Source organism: Artibeus jamaicensis, unplaced genomic scaffold (assembly GCF_021234435.1).
Source record: "Artibeus jamaicensis isolate MK-2021 breed Jamaican fruit bat unplaced genomic scaffold, CSHL_Jam_final scaffold_1019, whole genome shotgun sequence".
Lineage (NCBI taxonomy): Eukaryota > Metazoa > Chordata > Mammalia > Chiroptera > Phyllostomidae > Artibeus > Artibeus jamaicensis.
In genome coordinates this window covers 31,057,963-31,080,798 of record NW_026522025.1, presented here as the reverse complement: position 1 = coordinate 31,080,798, position 22,836 = coordinate 31,057,963, and the positions used below count along the sequence as shown (strand labels likewise).

At 37.3% G+C, this 22,836-nt stretch overlaps 1 protein-coding gene across 2 annotated transcripts in view; it reads left to right on the top strand.

Annotated features, from left to right (window-relative positions):
- The window catches only part of ZNHIT6 (zinc finger HIT-type containing 6), a 62,278-nt gene that overhangs the window by 8,595 nt on the left and 30,847 nt on the right, over positions 1 to 22,836 (top strand). For both annotated transcript variants that reach the window (XM_037136534.2, XM_037136533.2), the window contains exon 5: positions 6,336 to 6,439. In XM_037136534.2, coding sequence (XP_036992429.2) covers positions 6,336 to 6,439 — 104 coding nt within the window. The remainder of the gene's footprint in view (positions 1 to 6,335; positions 6,440 to 22,836) is intronic.

Below are 22,836 nucleotides of genomic sequence, written 5' to 3'. Positions count from 1 at the left end.
TATGTTAGGGCCTTGTTTGTTTGTTTTTTTATCTATTCAGCCATTCTTTGTTTTTTTTTTAATTGGAGCACATAACCATAATTATTGCTAGATATATAGTTGTTGCCATTTTATTATTCATATTTTTTATCTTTTTCTTCTTAAAGAAGTCCCTTTAACATTTCTTGGAATACTGGTTTTTTAGTGATGAACTCCTATAGTTTTTTCTTACCTGGGATGATTTATCTCTTCAATTCTAAATGTTTGCCTTACTGGGTAGAGTAATCTTGGTTGTAGTTTCTTGCTTTTCATCACTTTGAATATTTTGTGCCAGTCCCTTTTGGCCTGCAAAGTTTCTGGTCAGAAATGAGTTGACAGTCTTATGGGAACTCCCTTGTATGATTTTATTTGTTTTTAGCCTTTGACATTTTAATGATGACGTGTGTTGGTATAGGCCTCTTTGGATTTGTCTTGGTTGGAACTCTTCCTGGACTTACTTGTCTATTTCTTTAGCTTAGGGTATGGAAGTTTTCAGTCATTATTTCTTAAATGGGTTTTCAATCCCTTGTGCTTTTGCTTCTGCTGGTACCTCTGTGATGCGAATGTTGTTACAATGGATGTTGTCCCACAACATCCTCATTAACTGTCCTCATTTTTTTTTAAATTGTTTTTAGGTGTTCCAGTTGAGTGTTTTTCACTATGTTGTTTTCCAAACCACTGATTTGGTCCTCTGCTGTTGATTTCATCTAATGCATTCTTCGTTGTATTCATTTCTGACACGTTCTTTTTTTTATGGTTTCTGTGTCCTGTTTTATCTTTCTTATCTTTTGTTGAAGTTTTTTCACTGAGCTCATCTATACTTTCTATAAGTTCACTGAGTATCTTTATAACCAGTGTTTTTTAACTCTTTGGGAGATGGCTTGCCTTCATTTTGTTTCGTTCTTTTCCTGGAGTTTTGCTCTTTGTTTCATTTGGGACATACTTATTTGTCTCCTCATTTTGGTTTCCTTCCTGTGTTTGTTTCTACATGTTAGGTAGATCTGCTCCATCTCCCAGTCATGCCAAGGTGGTCTTAACTAATGTGTATCTTGACATCTTACCTATGATGAATCCAGGAGATAATCCCTCATGATTCTTAACAATTAAGGCTGGGTGTGGGGTAGACAAGCTCACTTTTCATCTCCGCCCCTCCCACCATTCTCTACATGGCTTCCTTTTTATATCCTTGGTTATAAGAGTACTGTACAGCTAGTCTTCAGGTGGTTCTGAAGGCTGGTTCTATACTTTAGTTGTAATTTTGATGTGGTCATGGGAGGAGGAAAGCACAGCATTTGCCTGCTCTGCCATTTTGATGGGAAGTCGCATGTGTATTTGACTTTAAATGTATCACCTTATTGTGCTCTTTGCTCCATTTTGTTATCTCCCTCCCCCCCACCCCGTCTTTTGGACTGATTGAGGTGTTTTGTCGGGGGGGGGGTCTTTTTTTTTTTTAGCACTTGAATTTTTCTCTTCATTGGTTTAGAAGTTATACACCCCTTTTCTATCCTTCCTTTGTCAGGCTGAATATACAACATGCTTAACTTACCTTACCAGCATCTGAAGTTAATCAGTATCTTAACTGTGTAACTAGACAATGCTGGGATCTTAGAATAGGAATTGGCAAACATTTTCTATAAAGGATCAGATGGCAGATACTTTTTCCATGCCATATGGTCTCCATCACAACTACTCTTTTCCACCATTGTAGCAGGAGAGCAGCCATAAATAGTACATAAACAGCGGAGGGGGGGGACTGTATTGCAAAAAAAAATTGGTTATAAAAATTGGTGACAAGCGGGATTTGGCCCTAGTTTGTTAGCAGTTCCTTTAGAACTCTTAAATTTCATTTAACTCTCTACTAACTTTTCTTACTGTTTTTATATATTTAAAGTGTTTTTTTAATCTTCCTACAGTAATTACTTTTTTATCCAGCAAGTGTTTATTTTGGTGTATCTTCATATTTCCAACTTTCTTTTCTCTTTATACCTACATTCATCATCTTAGACCTACCATCTGAGAGATCACTTTCTGCCTCAAGTACATCCTTTAGACTGTCTTTTAGAGAGGGTTTGTTGGTTACCAACTCTTAGATTAGTCTTTCGGTTATTCGAGTATTTTTATTTCATCCTCACTCTTAGTGATTTTTCTTTGTAGAATTCTGAGTTCAGATTTGTTTTTCCAATGTCTGTGGTTTCCATAGTTGTAAAGTCATCTGTCATTTTTAACTGCCTTTAAAATATTTTCTGGCTGCATTATTTTTGTGTTCTGCATCCTTTAAGTATATTTTATTGATTATGCTATTACAGTCATCCTATTTATTAACTCCCATTTATCCCCCTCTGCCTTGTATTCCTCTTCCCTCCAGCATTCCCCCCACTTAGTTCATGCCCATGAGTCAAAGCCCATCTTTGTCTTCTACATTTGCTATACTCTTCTTAACCTCCTTCTGTCTATCTTGCACCTACCAATTATTTTTCTTATTGCTTATATCTTTTTCCCCATTCTCCCCCACCACCCCCAGCTCATATTCCTCCATGTGATCTCTGCTTCTGTGATTCTGTTCATGTTCTAGTTGTTTGCTTAGTTTGTTTTTGCTTTTGTTTTATTTTGTTTTGTTTTTAGGTTCAATTGTTGATAGTTGTGAGTTTGCTGTCATGTTGCTGTTTATAGTTTTGATCTTCTTTTCCTTAAATAAGTCCCTTTAACATTTCATATAATAAGGACTTGGTGATGATAAACTCCTTTAACTTTGCCTTATCTGGGAAGCACTTTATCTGCCTGTTCATTCTACACGATGGCTTTGCTGGAGAGAGTAATCTTTGATGTAGGTCCTTGCTTTTAATGACTTTAAACACTTCTTTCCAGCCCATTCTTGCCCACAAGATTTCTTTTGAGAAATCAGCTTTTAGTCTTACGGTAACTCCTTTGTAGGTAACTTCTTCTCTCTTCTGCTTTTAAGATTCTCTCTTTATCTTTAGTCTTGGATAATTTAACTAAAACGTGTCTTGGTGTGTTCCTTTTTGGGCCCAACTTCTTGGGACTCTGAGTTTCCTCGACTTGTATGTCTATTTCCTTCCTTATATTGGGGAAGTTTTCTTTCATTATTTTTTCAAATAAGTTTTCAGTTTCTTGTTCTTCCTCTTCTGACGCCCTTGTGATTTGGCTGTTGGAACATTTAAAGTTGTCCCAGAGGTTAGGTAGCCTCTCCTCATTTTATTTTATTTTATTTGTTTATTTTATTTTTTTATTGTTGTTCAAATACAGTTGTCTACATTTTCTCCCACCACAACCCCCTTCGTTTTGTCCATGTATCCTTTATAGTTGTTCCTGAAATCCCTTGCCCCTTTTGAATTCTTGTTTCTTAATTCTCTTCTGGTTGAATGTTTTTTTCTTCTTTTTGTTCTAAATCAATTGATTTGAGTCCCAGTTTGCTTCCCTTCACTCTTGGTTCCTTGTATATTTTTCTTTATTTCACTTTGTATAGCCTTCACTTCTTTTATTTTGCAGCCGTGTGCAATCATTTCTGTGAGCATCTTGATTACCAGGGTTTTGTACTCTACACTTGATAGGCGGTCTATCTCCTCATTGCTTAGTTCTTTTTCTGGAGTTTTGATCTGTTCTTTCATCTGGACCATATTTCTTTGTCTTGGTACAGTTGTTATGTTGGAAGTGGCAGAGCCTTAGGAATTCACCAGGGTGGGGCAACTCCCTTTGACACGTTTTGACACTGTTTGTGGGGGAGGGTCAGAGTGGGAATGATGCCATCTGTTCGGCTCTCAGCCAGCTTTCAGTCACTTCCCTAACTACCCACAGGGGAATTGTGCCTTTCCGATGCTGATTCTCATGCGGATTGGCTTGTGTATGTTCTAGGGCCCCATGGACCCCACCAATGGACTCTCCTGTGAGACTGGCAGTGTCTAGTGCTGCCACTACCACCACAGGTGTTTACAGCCAGAGGTTTTGAAACTTTCTTTTCCTGTGCTGGAACCCTGGGTTGTCTTACTCTCCAGTTGTTCCTCCTGGTTTATCCATGTGCAAATAGAGGACTGCCCAGTCTGTCAGCCACCATTTTTCTGTGCATTCCCTCCACCCTGGCTGCCTGTCTCCCTGTCTCCCTCCTACCAGTCTGGATGAATGTTTCTTCCTTAACTCATTGGTTGTCGGCCTTCCATACAGTTTGCTTTTCCAGCAGTTCTGGTTCATTTTAAATTGGTGGCTGTCATTTATTTGGCTGTGCAAGGAAGCAAAGCATATCTTCCTACACCCCCATCTTGGCCAGAAGCCCTGCATTTTTACTATAATGTGAAAATGCAGATTTATCTTTATTCACCTTATTTGGAAAATGTTAGGGTTCTTGAAACTGTATAGTGTTTTTCTTCAGTTCTGCAAGAACTGAAGCATCAGCCCATTTCTATTAAAATACTATCTCTGCCTTATTCTTTCTCTTTTCTCCTTCTAAAACTACCATTAAATATAGCTTAGGTCTTCTCCCTACGTCTTACCTATCCTTTGACCTGTCTTCAGCTTTTTTTTTTCATCTTTTTTATTTCTATATTGCATTCTAGGACATTTCTAGTTTTATTTCTTTTAAAAATCTTCTGAGTCACTTTTTATAGTTTCACTGTAGATACTTTCAGGCTTTATTTTATTCCTTTAAATTTTGCAGAACTGTCCTGTAAGCTGTGTATGATTCATTTAAATTTATTGATACATGTGGAAGTCTCTCGGCTGCCTCTTTTTGTCTCCTTTGGTTCCTGCTTATTAAGCCTTTTTTCTTTATTGTTTATACTTGTTTATTTTTTGAGTGCTGCTTTCTTTCTTTAAAAAGTTATTTGCAAGAATTTTTTGAAGATGGAACACACAGGTCTTTTTTTTTTTCTACCAGGTACCTGGGAACATTGTGAATCTGGGTCTATCTGAAACCAAGTTAAAGTTTTAAGATTCTCTTGACCACAAAAGCAAAGCAAATTTTCATTTCAACTCTGTGCAAGGGCTAGCTCATGACCACAACTTCTAATGGATTTTTCCTCCTCCTGTTCCAGTTAGACCAGTGCATACTTCCTAGCACACTCTGGAGTTTATGTCTGGTTTACCCTTTTCCTGTGACTCAGCTGCATTTAAAGAGAGCTGCCTAGAAGTTTACAAGGTTTTGACTCTGACCCCCTTGCTCAGAGGCTGGTGAGAGGGGAAGCCTGTATTTGCTAGAATTTGCAAAAGTGGCTTCATTACTTTGCTTACCTGAGTTCTCACTGTTTAATAGAGTTGACCTGTATTTTCCTCTTCACTGCTTTTAGAGGTATTAAAGTACACTTTATTGTGTGTGTGTGTGTGTGTGTGTGTGTGTGTGTGTGTGTGTGTGTTTTCCCCATTATCTCCCCATTATCTAGTGTTCTTAGCTGTTTTCATTGGGAGAGTTGGTTGTTATAACCACTGCCACAGTTGAAACCAAAGTTCTGTAGTTATAAATTGTATATAATTTCTTAAATCATTTTTATTATTATCCAGTGATTGCTTGCCTTTCTTTTCCCTTGGCTTGGGTCTTGTTTGTCTTGACTCTGCATTGCAAACTCTAGATCCCCATTTATTTAATCAAGAAACTTGTGTTTAGACTTGACCATTTCTTTGCCTAATATTTTTCATTAGGCTTGGTCTAGGCAGTGCCATGATTCCTCCCCTGAGTGAAGTACCTCTCTAGTAATAAAAACAGATATATATTATAAAACCATCACTCAAAGAGAGAGAACTGTATAGGTAGCACCTATGATTGCCAAATGACCTTGTCTTGGCTTGTAGAGCATATGGGTAAAAGCGCTGGCTCTGAAGTTACACAGACCTGGATTTGAATACGGGCTCTGCCTGTTAGAAATAGTTGTATAGTGTTGGCCATTCATTAATTCTCACTGCCAAATGGAGGTGATGGAGCAGTACCTGTCTCATCGTGTTCTGAGGACTAAATGGCATTGCTTCTTGGCACAGTTTGTGAAACACAAGTACTCAATAAATCTTTAAAAGTATATGTTTTTATGCATTTGTTTTTAGAGAGAGGGGAAGGGAAGGAGAAAGAGTGGGAGAAAAACATCAATGTGTGGTTGCCTCTCATGTGCCCCCTACTGGGGACCTGGCCTGCAACCCAGGCATGTGCCCTGACTGGGAATTGGACCAGCAACCCTTTGTTTCATAGGCCCGTGCTCAATTCACTGAGCTACATCAGCCAAGGCAGTACTCAATCTTAACTGCTATATTTTGAAAGTTATTTTATTCACTTTTTAAATTTAAGGAATTTAAAAATTAATTTGTCTAATTTTTTTGGTTGTTAGATGTACTTCATGAAAAATCGTGCCCGAAGGCAAGGTATTAACTTAAAACTTCTACCCAATGGATTCACCAAGAGGAAAGAAAATTCAACATTTTTTGATAAGAAGTAAGTTTCTAACTTCTTCCTTACTATATCAGGTGTTCTGATGTTATCAGGAATATCTTTTTTGAATTGTTGTTCCATTAACAGTTGTCCCACCTTTTTCCCCCATTGCTCTGTCCTGTCCTACCCCCTACTTCCAAAGTCAGGAACATCTTTTAAGGTTTAGTTTGATATGATACAGTGCTACCAAAAGTGTGGTCTGTGAGCTGTTTGTTATTGATCCATGAAAAGATAACTATACAATTTGAAAATAAGCATTTAGAAACTTAAGCTGATTTTGTATAGTGAAACTAATAAAAATTTGGGCTTGCTGTGTGTGTGTGTGTGTGTGTGTGTGTCTGTGTGTGTCTGTGTGTCTGTGTGTCTGTGTGTCTGTGTGTCTGTGTCTCTGAGATCCCAGATACCCTGGAAGTGTTTCAGAGACTTCAGGGTCAAAGCAGTGAGTCATAGAGGACTCATGCATGGTTTTGCTCAGAGCAGCTCAGCTTTTTATTATCGTTTCTACCTTAGGATTCCACTAAGATTTTATTTGAAAGCCAGTGATGTGAAAGAAAGGGACTTTGGAAACTTTTACTCTGTAGTGAGTGTGAATACAGGTAATACAACAGAGATTAGTTTGCTGCTTTCTGAAAGTGCTAGATCAAAAAGGCCCCATTAATACACAGGACTGTAAGCGTTCCAAGTCCTGTAAGTAGCCCAGTAAATTATTGGATAATGCCCTTCACAAGTCAAGATTCTGGATTTAGAGTTAAAAAAAAACAACAAACAAACTGAGTGAGTTCCTTCCTCTTCAGTCTCTTAGTATGTGTGAAACTTGTACAACTTACTTCCTTTCTCTGGGCTTCATCTGTGTGATGTGGGGTTTGTGCTAGGTAAACTTGAATTCCCTTCCGGTTTTACTCTTCATAAATTAAAAAGACAGCATCAGAATTATTAGTATTCTAATAAACCTTCTGTCTTTTCAAAACATGTTATATTATTAGATAATGTTATCCATTTTTTTAATATGTTTCAAGACATAGATATTTGTAAATGTGGTTTTCCTTTTTCCTGGTTGGCTTCCAGAAGTAAAGTAATGCCTTTCATTTATCAAATGTGAGGTGATTCCTTTGCACATTTTGAAACTAGTATATTTGGAAATTGGCATAATTTATTTGAAATGTGAAGTAACTGCTCTGTGCCTTCTCAGATATAAAGCCACACACTTTTTTCTGCAGCCAGCTCTTTTCCCTTAAACAATATAGTATGGATCTCTTTTCTTGTTATTGCAAATCTGCCTCATTGTTTTAAGTTGTCTGCTCCAACTGTGACTACTCTATAGTAATTCATTTAATTATCTCCACATTCATGAACATTTAGCTTATTTCTAGTTTTTGTTACAAATAATGCTGTAATAAATATTGTTGAACAGATTGTTTTGTGTGCTTATGTGATATTTCTGTAGGATTAATTCCTAGAAAGCAGAAGTACTGGGTCAGAGACTACATTCATTTATACTTTTTAGAGAAACTCCGAGTTGTTTTTCCCTGAAAGTACTACTTTGTACCTTCATCAAAAAAAGTATCAGAGTACCTATTTTAGTTATACCTGCACTTTAATTGAATTTTATTCAACTTTTTTGACTATGTAATCATTAGAGAGGCCGATCTCTTACATTTTTTATTTCTTTTAAGATGTTCCTGTTTATATATCATCTCAATCTGTTATGTTCATTTGAACATATTTATCAGTCTGTTTATCCTTTAATTTTGTCTCCCATTTTCGATGCATTTTCAATAGTTGTAAAAATATTCTATAAAACGTAGAAATAGTAAAACAGAGTGGTCAAGAGCACAAACTAGAACCAGGCTGCCTGAGTTCAAATTTCTCTGATCAGCATCTTCCTAGGTATGTGACCTTTTAAAGTAATGCGCATAACTACTTTGTGCCTCAGTTTCCTCATTTATAAGGTGGGACTAATAATAAAGTAGGGTTAAACCAGTTTTTCATTTCCATTTGTAGTACCATATGAGAATACCTGTTTAAATATCACTAGTACTGAGTTGACTCTTTTTCTAAAAAACTTACCAATTTTGCTCCTGGTCGGGTGGCTCTGTTGGTTGGAACATCATCCCATGCACCAAAAGGTTGTGGGTCCAGTCCCTAGCCAGGGCACATGTCTAGGCTGCGGGTTTCATCCCTGGTCAGGGCCTATATGGGAGGCAACCAATCAGTGTTTCTCACATTGATGTTCTCTGCACCCCCACCCCTAAAATCAATAAAAATAACCTCAGGTGAGGATTGAAGAGAATTATTAATTTTAAAGTTTGAAATAATATTTTGTTTAAATTTCACTTCATTGCACTAAGATATGGAATATTTGCCCACAAGTTTAAGTGTAACATTTGACTTTAATTCAGTGATGAGCTATCATTCATCTTGGGAGTCAGTTCAGTGGTGAAAAAATTGTTAATTTGTGTAACTGAGTTTTTCCATTTCTTCATTGTTAAATGGCCCAGTAAATTTTTAAAGGAAAAATGGTTTTGCTACTAACTGAATTTAAAATGTCTGTCTTCAGATGTTAGATGAATAATAAAGCGTTAATATTACTTTTCAGCTAGTAGAAAGGCATTTTTAAAGAATATTATTGCTTAGTCAGCTTGGAAATCTCTTTAATCCCAATATTTTGTTTATTCTTTTTTTAAAAGATTTTATTTATTTTTAGAGAGAAGGGAAGAAAGGGAGAGAGGGAGAGACACATTGATATGTGAGAGATAACATCGATTGTTGCCTCTCACACGCCCCCAACTGGGTACTCGGCCTGCAGTACAGGCATGTGCCCTGACTGGGAATCGAAGCAGCAACCTTTTGGTTTATAGGCCAGCACTCAACCCACTGAGCCACACCAGCCAGGGCTATTTTGTTTATTCTTATTTAGCATTTTCATCAAAGATTTAAATTTTGGCACTATTGACATTTTGAGCCAGAGAATTCTTTATTGTAGAAGTCTGGCTTGTGCATTCTAGAGTATTCTCCAGCTGTTGGTAACACACATACACACACTCTCTGTTGTGACAACAAAAATGTCTTGCCAGATGTCCCCCGAGGTAGGGCAGAGGGGAGAGGCAGAATCACCCGTATTTGAGAAGCACTGATTTAGATGAAAACAGAAGGCATGCTTACTGAACTTAATGCATGGCAAAGTCAGGGCTACAGAAAATTTTGATTGGTAATAGGTGGAATAAGATAAATAAATAAGGTCCTGTACTGTAGGGGTGGACTATGGGAGAAAAATAAAAACACACTTAGAAGTACCTTCTTTGAGATACCTGTGTTTTTTTAACCATTCAATATGAAAATGGCCAAGACTTTAGGTAATGGTAGTGTTATTTGTTAGAAGGAGTCAAGAAGCAAATACTAAATCCTTTAAAAGAATTGTTTTCACCTCTATTCTCACTTGTGTTTCTAACAGACTCATTTTCAATGCTTTTCTCATCTTTCAAAAGTGATTAAGGCTTGACTTAAATAAACCTGTATTTCAGTAATGCCTGTACCATTTGGTACACATTAGATGATCTTGGGCAAGATCAAACTTACTGGGTTGTTCAGAGGATTGAATGAAGTAATACCATACCAGGTATGTAGTTTGCTACTGGTCATGGACCAACAGACTACATACCTGGCACTCAGTAAATAATATACAGTGACTTTTTTATCTGACATTCTGAGGTATAGTACCTTTACTATATTACATTCACCCCCAGTCTGGGGCAGCATTACACAATCAGTCCATCCTGTTTCTGTAGTGAAACCTAGAACTTTTTACAGCATACAGTGTTACGTTGGTGTACTGTGGGGGTGACTTTGCCAGCAAGTCCCCCTTTTCGCCACGGATGAAAGTAACACTACCAACATGATCTGCTTGGGGAAGAGAGGTGGCCAATTTCTCAGGCGAAAAAGGCCAGGAGCCCCTTCCTCCAGGGACTTTTATTGGGTTTTAATACACAGGGATACAGGTGGTAAGGATCAAACAGTAGATAACATTTCAAAGAAAAACGAGGGCTTAGTCTGAGTCAGTGTCAGGAAAGGGGATTGCAGAAACTTTGGGAAACATACTCATTTCCTGCTCAGATCCTTATCATATGAATGAAAGTACTCTTAGCAAAGCAGGTTTCACAGGACTTTTAGGAACTCTTTCTAATGCCTGATCACCCTAGATCCCACTCTAGCCATGCACCACCTCCCGCATCACCGATTTTCAGGCTTAAGTGGATTAGAGCCAGGAAACGCTTTTCCCTGACGACATGGGGACTCGGGCTATGTCAGAATAGCTGGGTGGGGGGCAAGGGTCCATCACTCCCTCTTTGTTGCAGCCCGCGTCCTGCATGTCGAGTCCTTCCGTGATGGACCGAGTCCTTCCAAGTGATTGTGTCTGGCTTGGGTTGCCCCTCTCTGTGAGGACTCCTACTGGTCATGGACTAACCGACCATGCTTTGATGGGGGGAGCAGAGGCAGCGTTTGCTACCAGAGACAAGCTTTGTCTCCTAGTGGCTCCAATTCTGGAGGTTGCTCACTCATCCTTAGCCATGGGGGGTAGTTACAATTCCTGAAATCAGGCAGAGCAATTCCCAACAGTGTACTCCTCGTTAATTCATTCCAGAACTGGAAATGAGTGCTGCAACCGATAAGTACTAAACCATGAAGTGTTTTCTCTTGGGGGAGAGGGGGAGCATAGCCTCATGATTCACACAAGTCCTACCAAGTACAAAGCATTTCCAAGAAGCACTGAGTGCTGAAACTTTTTTTTCTCCTCAAAATGTGGCAAGTGTGGGGTTTGGTGAGTTCTAAAGCTGACAAGTAGGCGTGACTGTAAATGGGCTCAATCAGGTTTTGCTGCCCAAGGAGTTAGGAAAAAAACTTATATTTTTGAGATTTGGGGATTTTGGATTGTGGTTCTACACCAAGATGATGATGATGATGATGATGATGATGATGATGATTATTATTATTATTACTCCCTGGGTATTACATTAGTTTTTTATTTCAATAGCTTAAACTGTAATATAGTCAAGAACTCAAACTAAACTTCTTAAAAATCAAATGTTCAAGTGGTGATTTGAGCAGCTAATTAAAGAATTCTTTAGGTATTTTTGTAAGTTTTCTATAAAGTCTGACATTATTTCAAAATAAAAAAGTTTTTTAAAAATTTAAAACCCACCCTGGCTGGTGTGGCTCAGTGGATTGAGCACTGGCCTGTGAACCAAAGGGTTGCTGGTTCCATTCCCAGTCAGGGTACATGCCTGGGTTGCAGGCCAGGTCCCCAGTAGGGGGCACTCCAGAAGCAACCACAGATCGAAGTTTCCTTCTCTTTCTCCCTTCTCTCTAAAAAAATAAATTAAATCTTTTTAAAAAATTTTAAAAAGAAGGAGGAGGTATGGGTTAACCAGGCCATTTTCCTCCTCTGTGTTCTTGAGAGTATAAATTAATAGTCATTTAGAAAGCAATTTGGTAATATTTTTCAAAATGTTATATATGCCCACTCAAGGAATTTAGTCCACAAATGTATTAGTATACTTCACAGAGATATATGTACACATATATTTGTCACAGCATTGTTTTTAATGGTGTAAAGACTATGAAAAACCTCAAGAACTTATCAGTATGGGACTGAGTTAGTGATGGTACTTTCATGCAGTGGTATTCTATGTAGTCATTAAATAAAAAGTTAAGTGTAAGAGTACTGTCATGGAATGGCATCTGTGATTATTCAGTGCCAAAAATATTCCGTGGTTTAAACAATTATCTGAAAGATAGGAAGCTCACTTTTTCTATTGACGTAAAATTTACATGCAATGAAATACACAAATCGTAAGTATACATTTGTTGGGCTTTGACAAGTGTGTATACCTATAGAACCTACTCCCTCTGAGAACATAGAATGTTACTGTCATCCCACAAACGTTTTCCCTAATTAGTTCTTCTCCTCCCCAAAGATAATATCTGTTCTAATGTTTTTTTCCTGAATATGCCTCCTTTAAAATTTCATGTGTGTGGAATCATTATAGCTTACCCTTACTTTTGCATGATAGTTAGCTGAATGTGAACTATCTCAAGTTGACACTTATTTTAGTATCTCATTTGTTTGTTACACTTCTTACTTTTGCCACTGTGGAGAATACTGTTGTTTTATATAGTCTTTTTTTTTTTTAAGCTGCTTTTAAGATCTTTATTTTATCTTTGGAGTTCTGCAGTTTCACTACGTGGGTGTTTTCTTTTTTGTTTATCTTCCTCCAGATTTGTTGTCCTCCCGAATATGACAGTTCTGGAAAATTCTAATGAATTATCTTTCTTATTTCTTTGTCTTTGCTACATTCTGGGTAATTTACTCAGCTATATTACCCAAGTTGTTGTCTCTCCTCAGCTGTGTCTAATTAATCTGGTCTTTAGACCATTTTGTTTTGTTTATTTCAGTTATGTTTTTTATTTTTAGAAGTTCTGTTTCTTTCCCAAATCTGCCTGGTCTTTAAGATAGAATTGTATTCCTTTCTCATGTTTCAAGCTCCCTTTTGTTTACTAATTTAGGGTATTTATTATCTATGTAATTCCAGTATGTGAAAGGCTTGGAAATCTGTTACTAGTGCTTGCTGTTTCTATTGACTCTTGATTATGGTGGCTTGTTTTTTCTCCTAAAATGTAATTATGAATTCAAAAAGGTAGTACACATTTGCATTTGCCAAATACCCTGTGGCACCAATCCAGAATCCTCTTTAATTTCTTAGTCTGAAATTGCTGGGACTAGCTATACTAGTAGTAATAATCTGAACTTCAGACGCATTTGAGGAAGCTGCAGTTAGGCATCATTCTCAACTGAAACCTTCCTCCCCATCCCATTTGCCTTATTCCGTCTGAAGCTGAGGTCTCTAAGCTTCCTTGTCTCCTTTTGCGAATGGTAAGCATTTTTCTGGTTCGCCTGCTCACTGGTTTTATGCAGTGATCTCAGATTGAGGTCTCCAGTTTAGGTGTGCCCAGGTTCTTGCCTCATGTCACCCAGTAACTGTTGAAACACGAGCCTCTTGCTTATCAAGATTGGCAGAGGTCTCCTGAGTGTGTGTATCTTGAGCTTCCACTGTGGTTTTCAGTTCCTGTTTCCTTTTGGCCTAAGATTTTTCTTACTTTCTGATGAGTGCAGTATGTTTGTTCTGTTTCTCTCCAGGGTTTCTTACTGTTTGCTTTTGGGAGGGTTTTCAGATGATCCTCTTTACCATGTTGCCTTAATTGTTTAAAATAAGCACTGGCCCCAGTACAAAGGTAAGGTCATTAGTGGGAAAGAGGTGGATCCAGAAGGCATGATAATTACTGTTCATCCTGCAATGCTTGGAATTTCTCTGATAGATGTAACCATATAGATGGAAAATGAAATATATACAAAGATAGTATAACATTATTTTAATAGCAAAATGTAGTATGAATTTAAATATTCATTAATAGTGGACTGCCTAAATTACAGTATACCTTTACAATGGAAAAAGAATGAAATGGCTCTTTTAGTTGTGTTTTAGTTGGCTCTTTTAGTTGTGTTTTAGCTTCTACAGGAAGCTGTAGATATCACACCTGGAGACTGTGGCTCTGCTTGTATAACATGTCTCATTTGGCTCCATGAATTCCTCCTTTTATTTTCTGGCTCTTTGGGTCTGAGGATTCAGCAGTGAGATGGGGAATATACTTTGACTTGTCAATTGGAAAAAAAAAGAATTATATGGAGACCTTTCCCAATAATGTCTTTAGCTTAATTTCAGGCTTGGACTCTTACATGTGGCCTCACCACCCATTTCCCAGAAATGGGCCCAACTTTTGATCTTCTCCCCACACTTTGTTTCTACCTGACCTTAACCCTCAGTTCTAAGCAAACCAGTCCTCCTTACCTTTCCTTTACCGCTGCCAGCTTAGAATTGCATTTCTAACTTCCTTTTGGCCCAGGGCTCTTGAGCTCTCTATGGGCCTCTCTCAGATTTAATTATTAAGATAGTAGGCATGTGCCCATTATTAGACAAAAGTGTGAATTAATAGTTGAGCTACAGCCTGTTTTAGAAGCTAGCCACTAGGTGTCTCTCTTGTAAAGAAATAACCTATTACGCTTTCAAAAATTACTTTTTTTTCTTTGGATAAAATTACAACATTCTAGTTATATTGCAATGATATACCCATCCACTTCTGCGTTAGGCAGTAGCACTTTTTTCCCAAAACAGTTATGGTTTTTTGCATGGTGTTTTGTAAGTTATAGACATTTGTACATTTTTGTAAATTGACTCTAGAAAAGAGGGAGCAAGGGAAAATGAAATGATGGGCTTAGCAGTTATGGTCATGCGTGAGAGACAAGTGGATTTTGTAGTGATCTTTGGGTGATTACATAACAAGTGCTCGGAACAAACTTGTTAACTGGTTGAAAATGTTTAGCTCTTCAGTTTCTCTGCCATAAAAGCAACGATGGGGACTTAGAAAATCAGTGTGAAAGAAGAGAAACCTAATGATTTCCCCAGTCAGGTTTTCCCTTTCTGGAGCCACGCAGACTTAGGAAGCTCCTGTTTCACAGAGGGTGTTCCTTCCCACAGCAGCAGTTAGGCAGCACTCACGGCATGGAAAACCAGATTCTGGATCGTCTTGGGGTCCCTACACTGGTTCAGTTAAGCAATCCTTCCCTGGTCAGCCGAGTCCGCTCCATTGTCATATGCCTCTAGAAAGTGTCCTTTTCCTTTCATTTCCGTCACCACAGCATTTATCAGCTGTATTTTCCTGTGCAAGCCCATCTTGTCTCACCCTGGACTACTGGGGAATTCCAAGTGCACTTACTACCTTCAGTGTCTCTTCACCTCAGTCACTCTTATACACTGCTGCAGGGTCCACCCTTATAAAACATGTTTTTGTGATGATGGTCACCTGCTCAGAATCCTTTAATGCTTCCGTGCCCACAGGAATCATTAGCACAGAGATGCCTTCACTAGCCTTGGGGTGTCTGAAGCTCTCAGGTATTGTACCCCATTCCATGGCTTAAAATCAACTACCTTTTCTTATCCCCCACCCCCATCTGAAATTGCCACCTTCCAGGAGGTTAGAAATAGTGTTTCAAGTATTTGTCATTAGGTAGAATAAATAACCTGTCATCCTCAGTGTATTTGCTTTTTGAGAGAGGAATGATATAGTTCATAATTCTTGAATGTTTATTTTGTACTAAACATGATAAAATTTAATTTGTATGTGTAAGGGGGTTTCTGGGCAAGCTACTCCTCTTTACCTGTTGCCTTATTTGTAAGATGGGGACAAAAATAGTCCTATTTGTGTGTGTACTATATGGTTTTCAACCTGGAGTGCCTGTCAGAATTGAATAGACAATTTCAAAATGTAGATGCTTAGGCTGACCAACAGAATTGCTAATTCACTGGGTTTAGGGTAGAGCTTAGGGTGTCCTTGTTTTTAAAAGCTCTAGATGAGGTTATGCATATGTGGGGGTAGCGGATATATGGGAAACTTCTACTTTCCTCTTGATTTTGAGGCTCTAAAAGGGCTCTAAAAAACTGCCTTTAATTTTTTTTTAAAGCACCACATTATTTTGCTCTTTACTTCTATTTGAAAACCAGTCACCTGTGTGCCAGTAAGTCACTGTCTTTTCTCAAGTAGTTCAGTCAGTGGGAAGACAGACAAGTCAAGTCAGCCAACACGTCGAGCAAGTTACTGCTCTGCCGGAGAACGTGTGCAGTGCTGCCGGAGCACGGAGGAGGGCCCACCGCTCCAGCCGGTGGGGAGTGTTACTCCTTGAGAGCTGGGGACTGGAAAGACCTCCCAGTGAAGACAGAATTCAAGCAGATTTTTAGAGAATCTTCCTATTCCTGTGAGGGATTCATACTAAATGTGGATCTTCATATTCAGTCCCCACCTGATTTCCTAATGTATTAACTAAATGTACCCAGGATGGTCACTATTCTTATTCCTAGAATGTCTTCCCCTTGCATATTTCCTGGGCATCTGTGAAAGTGCATAAGCTCATCTTCTTATTTGTCCTTTGCCAGAATTCCTATAATACGTATTTTCTGCACAGTTAATAGGAAACAGATGCTGGCATTTAGTGCTGGTACTCAGTTTTGGGTGTCCATTGATCTGCTCTCCTTTCTGCATTCTAGTGTTTCCTAGCAGGGGCTCTATTGGCATTTTCAACAGGACAATTTTGTTGTTGTGTGGGACTTAGCATTACAGGAAGGTTAGCATTTCTGGCCCCTGCCCACTAAATGCCTGAAGTACTACCCAATCTTGGAACAATCAAAACTACCCAGCCATTTCCAAATGCCCCCCAGCCCCTAGGTCTGTACCTCTTCTAGTTAAGAACTGCTTTGCTTTATTAAATGCTCAAGTACTTACCAATTATTTGAAGCAAAGTGTACTTTTTCATTTTGATCTTCCTCTACTACTTCCATTTTCTTAATATATTATCTACTGAAGCCAATACCACACACTTAACCTGTTTCCTATTATTATTATGTAGTGGTGAAACTAATTTTTTAAAAAGCAAAATATATAACTGGAACTTTTCTAAGTATTTTCATAATGATGTGAGACATAAAGTTTTGGTTTTCATTCTCCTCAATTCCAGTAATTTTAATCCATGCTAAGTAACTACACAGATCCTTTGTATTCACTCTTCCAAAAATACTTATTATGGTACCAACCCTAATAAAAGAGATGGATTATTTTTATGAGATATAGTTTCTTTTATTTTTGAAACATTAAATTTTGATCTTTTAGTACATTTTAAAAGATAAAAATGTCTGTGCATTAGGGATTATGTAATTCAGGGGCGTCCAACCTGTGGCCCAGGATGGCTATGAATGCGGCCCAACACAAAACCGCAAATTTACTTAAAACATTACTTAGTTTTATTACTTAGATATGTGCATTTCCTATATGAGTGATCACAAACTTAAAAGATTATCAAAAGGGCTGCTGCATAATTAGGGTTATTATATGTGGGCTTTTTTGTTTATCTGTGGTGGTGGACATCACGAAAATTGTGCACAGACTTTTTTTTGCTCATCAGTTTGCTCGCCAGCGTTTGTGTGTTTAGTGTGCAGCCCAGGACACTCTTCTCCTCCCAGCGTGGCCCAGATATGCTGGAAGGTTGGGCACCCCTGACACAGATTAGTTTGTACACTTGTTTTTTCCTTTGAGGATTTCAAAAATTTGGTATTCTTTCTGCTTTGAATTAAAATAGATTTTACAACCAATAGTGGAACAAAACAATTTTTTCCTGAAATTCCTTCAGTTATAATTTGCTGCTTCTAAATTTTACAACATTTGACAACTTATAGATTATCTTCCTTTTCTATTGCTTAGAACTGAAAGATGAAATCTAGAAAGAGAATACTTTAATGCCTTGTACTAGTTATGATGCTTTCTGTTGCATGAAATAAAATACCCAATTCAGATTGGTCTGAGCTATAAAACGGAGGGTGTGTTACTGGCTCTCATAGTTGAATGTCCAGAGGTAGGACAGACCTCAGGGTTAATAGAGACTATGACTCGAGTATGTATCATCAGAAACCCAGTTTATTGCTGATGCTCCTTTGTGTCCTCTATGGGATCAGTTGAATCCTCATGGTTATAGAATGCTCGTGGTAGTTTGGGTTACAGAAGGTATACAGGAGTGCCTCTGTCCCAGCATTAGTGAACAAGAAACCTAAAATTTATTATGATTGAACCACCTCAGCCACCTGCCCAGTCCTGAGCCATGGAAGTATGGTGATGGATTAGGAAGGAGGTTGGTGGTATAGGATGGCCAAGTAGACAATCAAAATATCCACTCTAACTTTTTCAAAGATTTTTTTAAGTATGGACCAAATATCTGATAAAATATGAATGAGATGCTTTTGAATTTGCAACACAGAAATAGACCTGGTTGGTTATTGAATTTTCAGTTCTGAAAAGTTTGTAATAGTATATACTAGATTATACTGCTACCTTTCAGCTGAATAATGATCTTGGAGGAGTGAATTTCTTCTTAGTGTTCCACCTTAACGTTCTTATCTGTAAAATAAGAAGATGGCATTTGTCTCTTAGAGTTACAAGGATTAAATGAATTCATAAATGTATTTACAGTAATGTCTGACATATAAAAAGCACTTAATTGTTGCTGCTTGCTAGTACTCTTTAGTAAAAAGATCTACTGTAGTTTTTATAACTACAGTAACTTTTTAAATTTAATTATGGCATAGTATTTTTGAGATCAGACATGTGGAATGTCTAGTAGCTTCAGCTTACTTACCTCATGGAGTCACCAGTAATTAAACATCAGAAGTAGAAATTTCAGGTATGTTCGCATTGAACTGACATAATATGTCAGTGTGCTTTTTCAAAAGTTGGTGAGAAATACTTCCCTTAATAACTACAAACAGTGGCTGAAAAGTTACGGTCCCGAATATACTATAGAAACACTTATTAGGAGAGTTAAGTAGCAGGACAAGGAGTCTCCCTTTCAGCCCTTGTTTCACTCTTCTTTAAAAACCTTTGTTGTTGGTGCATTGACCACAGAATAAAATACATACCGTTTAGCAGAACATTCAGTACTTTACATTCTGGTATTAACCCACATACCGAGTTTCATCTTCAGCCTCTAAACACTGACTTCAGTGTAAGAAGAGCTTGGTTATAAACTCATGACGGAATATCCTCAGTTAAAGGTCCTGCGATATTCCTCTTTTAATGGTCATTAAGACAGTGAATTGAATGTAGAATTTAAACAATGGTAATAATATCAGTAACATTTTTGACTGCTGTGTTCTGAGCTCCTGACAGATATTTACACATTTCATTTTACGATATAAATACTGTTGTTATCCCCATTTTATGGCGAGAAACCTGAGACCCAGCGGAAATGTGTCTCTCGCTCGAGATCATATCAAATAATAAATCATTGTGAAGAATGGGACTCAAACACAGAATCCACTTAACTCTGCCCTGTCCTTTCTCTCTGGGCATTAGAGTATATTGAGTGATCGTCCTGTGTACAGTGTCAATAAGGAACAGGGTGTGTTCACGGGACAGCTGTGTGCCCCTCTCACAGTGACAGGGAAGGAGCAATGCAGCCGTGCAGGGTTAGTGGGTGACTCACTGCCCTGAGCAGAAAGCTGCGTGGGCTCGTCCCCTCAGTCTCCCCTCGGTCACTCACACCTAGCGAGTGCCCACAGGTGTTGAGTAAATGTTGCTTAGTCAGCGGAGGAACATATGAAAATTGCTGGCTCTTGTTCGTTTTTTTTTTAAGAATGAAAATATTGAAACACATTTAAACTTCGTATTAGAAATACTACTTAGAATTCAGCCTCCATATGTAATTCTTAGTTGTAGCAAGTTGTTTTTTTTTGAGCTGTTAGAATGATTAGATAAGTAAGTATAAGTAACACTAGTTTTGGTGAGTCTCAGGTGAAAAAAAGAAACATCTTAAAACTTTAAATAATGAAATGTTTTTTAAGTTTAAAAAGAATGTTAAAATTATTCTTGTCCTTTCTGTGACTACATTCTGTACTTTCACATGAAAACATCTTTGACTTTGATGATTATTAAAAAATAGCAAATCATTACATTATGTCGAAGATTGATTTATCTAACGTGGACATAAAAAGTAAGAATTAACTCCTTTTATTAAGTCCTATAGTTAAAAGTCTGGGGCATATCTTTATGCCTGTAAATACATGTATGAATGTATATTTTTCAATTGAAATACCATCATTTACAATGCTTTTTTTTCTGAGTGCATATAGTTTTTCTTAATCAGTATGTAAATCTACCCTGATTTATTTAATCAGTTTTGTGATGGTATACATTTAGAATTTTTCTAATTTTTTTCTGTTATAAGAAGTAGTGCAGTGGACACGTTGTATATATGTCATTATTTCTCCAATTATTTGGGGGGATAAATTCCTGGGAATAAAATTGTTATGATAAATTTTTTTCATTATAAGTGCGTGTTTATAGTTTTTATGACATTGAACCACCAGAAACTTGCACTAGTTTATACTCCTGTTGATGATGAAGGGTATCCATTTTACCTCCCTTCCCTAGCTTCTCTGATTTTAACATCTTTGTAAATCTGGTAGCTGAAACTATTTCATTTCTATTTGCATTACTTTGGTTATAAGTAAGTTTAAATATCTTATTGTATCAAGTGCCATTTAAAAGAATCTGATGACTTTTGATTTGCATCTTCTTCCTTGGACTGATGGTAGCACTCCAGAGGAAAATTAGTAATTTGAAGTCAAAAGTCAGAAGAATAATTGAGTATATGGATATAAAACTAACCCCCAAACTTGTGTCTTCATCCACGTATCACTGTCTTGAAACCATGGCATAGAATGATCCTTAGCAGTTTCTAGTAAGCAGGAGTTAGTTGTTAAATGAATATCCTGTATTAACTCACTAAAACCAGGTATGTATAAAATAATATCTCTTTTCCTCCTTTAATACATGTATCATCTTAGTATTTCCCAACCTTTTTTCATTATTGTCCCCCAAAGGGTCTTTTTAGATATTTACCCTCTTTGACCTCCATGATATTTTCTTACCACAGATATACTGTGTATATCTGTTTGTGTACTGTGGCCTTTTGGAGAGTCACAAACCATAGTATCTGAGATTATTTTTACCCTCCCAAGAACCAGTTTGCACCCCCTTTGGGGTGATGCTACCATGGGGGGTGGTGTTGACATTTGAGGAGGAGGAGAGCTTTGTTATGCATGACTAGTTACTTCAGTTTCATGTGAGTCAGGGAACAGGTCAGTGTTTGCGTTTCTTTGTCAGATTGCCCAGAAGGGAACACTAGCTTCAATAATTGTCTCCTTACATCACCGATCCATTATCAAACTCTAAGCATAGAACCTTGGGGTTCCTAAGTTACCTAGAATATTCTGGATACAGTATTTTATTCTTAGAATGTTGATAAATATGGCAAGGACATGGTGACATTTTCTTAGTGGTAGACATTTTGCTGAATTTAGGAAAGAGTGATCCTAATGCGTTAGGAGTAATAGTAAATGTTTAAACTTCTATCTCAGTGGTTCTCAAACAGTGATGATATTGCCTCCCAGAGGACACTTGCATAGGAGTATTTTTATTTGTCACAACTGGGGGATGGATATTGGCAGTGGCATCTCATGCATAGAGAGACCTGGGATGCTGCTAAACATCTTGCAAGGCACAGAACAGTGTGTCCTGCCCACCTCCATATATAGAATTATCTGGTCCAAAATGTCAGCACTGCTGAGGTTGTCAGACCCTGCTCTAACCTAATGATTCTACCTTTTGGAATCTATCTTTAGAAAATAACCCCAAATACACAGGAATTTTACATATGCATAAAGGTACTCGTTGAAGCTATGACTTCAATTTTTTTTCTTTACAAAGTATGTTCTTTTAGAAGACGTAAAAATAAGCAAAATATATCATTACTCACAGATCCCTTCACAAGTAATGTTTTTGGGATTTTGGTGTGTATTTTTTAAGTGGAACATGTATCACATATAGTATGTAATTATGAAATGTGGGAAATAAACTTAATTCTTTTAGACTTAGGAAGAGATTTGATTGGCCATCTCAGGACTGTATCAATTTTAGGAACACCAAAAAAAATTGGAAACTAGGTTAGAGATAATTAACTCACTCATTTTAGGAATACTTTATATAACCAATGCTCTTTAACTACTTATTTACTTAAGTCTTTTACTCTGAATACTACCCCACCCCCCACTGAGTTCTGTCTGAATTACTATTTTTAAATGCCTCTTATACTACTATAGACTGAAAAAGTACAGGCAGTTTTTGCATAAAGTTGACTTCCAGTCTGTATTACAAGTAGAGGTAAATGATAGCCCCATCACTAGGGATATGCTTTTATTTTTTTTTGTGAACTATGATTTAATATGTAAGAACAAATGGTAAAAATTGGAAGCATTCATAATGTCTAGAGATTTGACATTCTTCACATAATGGAATACTATATAACAGTGAATAAACCTCTAAAGCATAATGTAAATGGAAACAAGGCATAGAATAGAATATTTAGAGTAAAACATTGAAATAATGTTAGTATCATACATAATACTATACTGTTTATAGGTAGATAGATATATACATACTATATAACCATATGAGTATAGCGAGAATACATGCCCAACCTCAAGATAGTAGTTGCCTCTGATGACAGGAAGGGAACTGGATCAAAGAACAGTACAAAGGCTCATTAACCTATCAATAGCCTTTTATTTCTTAGAAGAAAAAATTTCAAACAAATATGGCAGTATGCAAATTGGTTAAATTTGTGTATGAGTACATCATTTTTTATATTATCCCTTTTTTGTTGTTTTCAGAATATTGCAAGATCACATGTT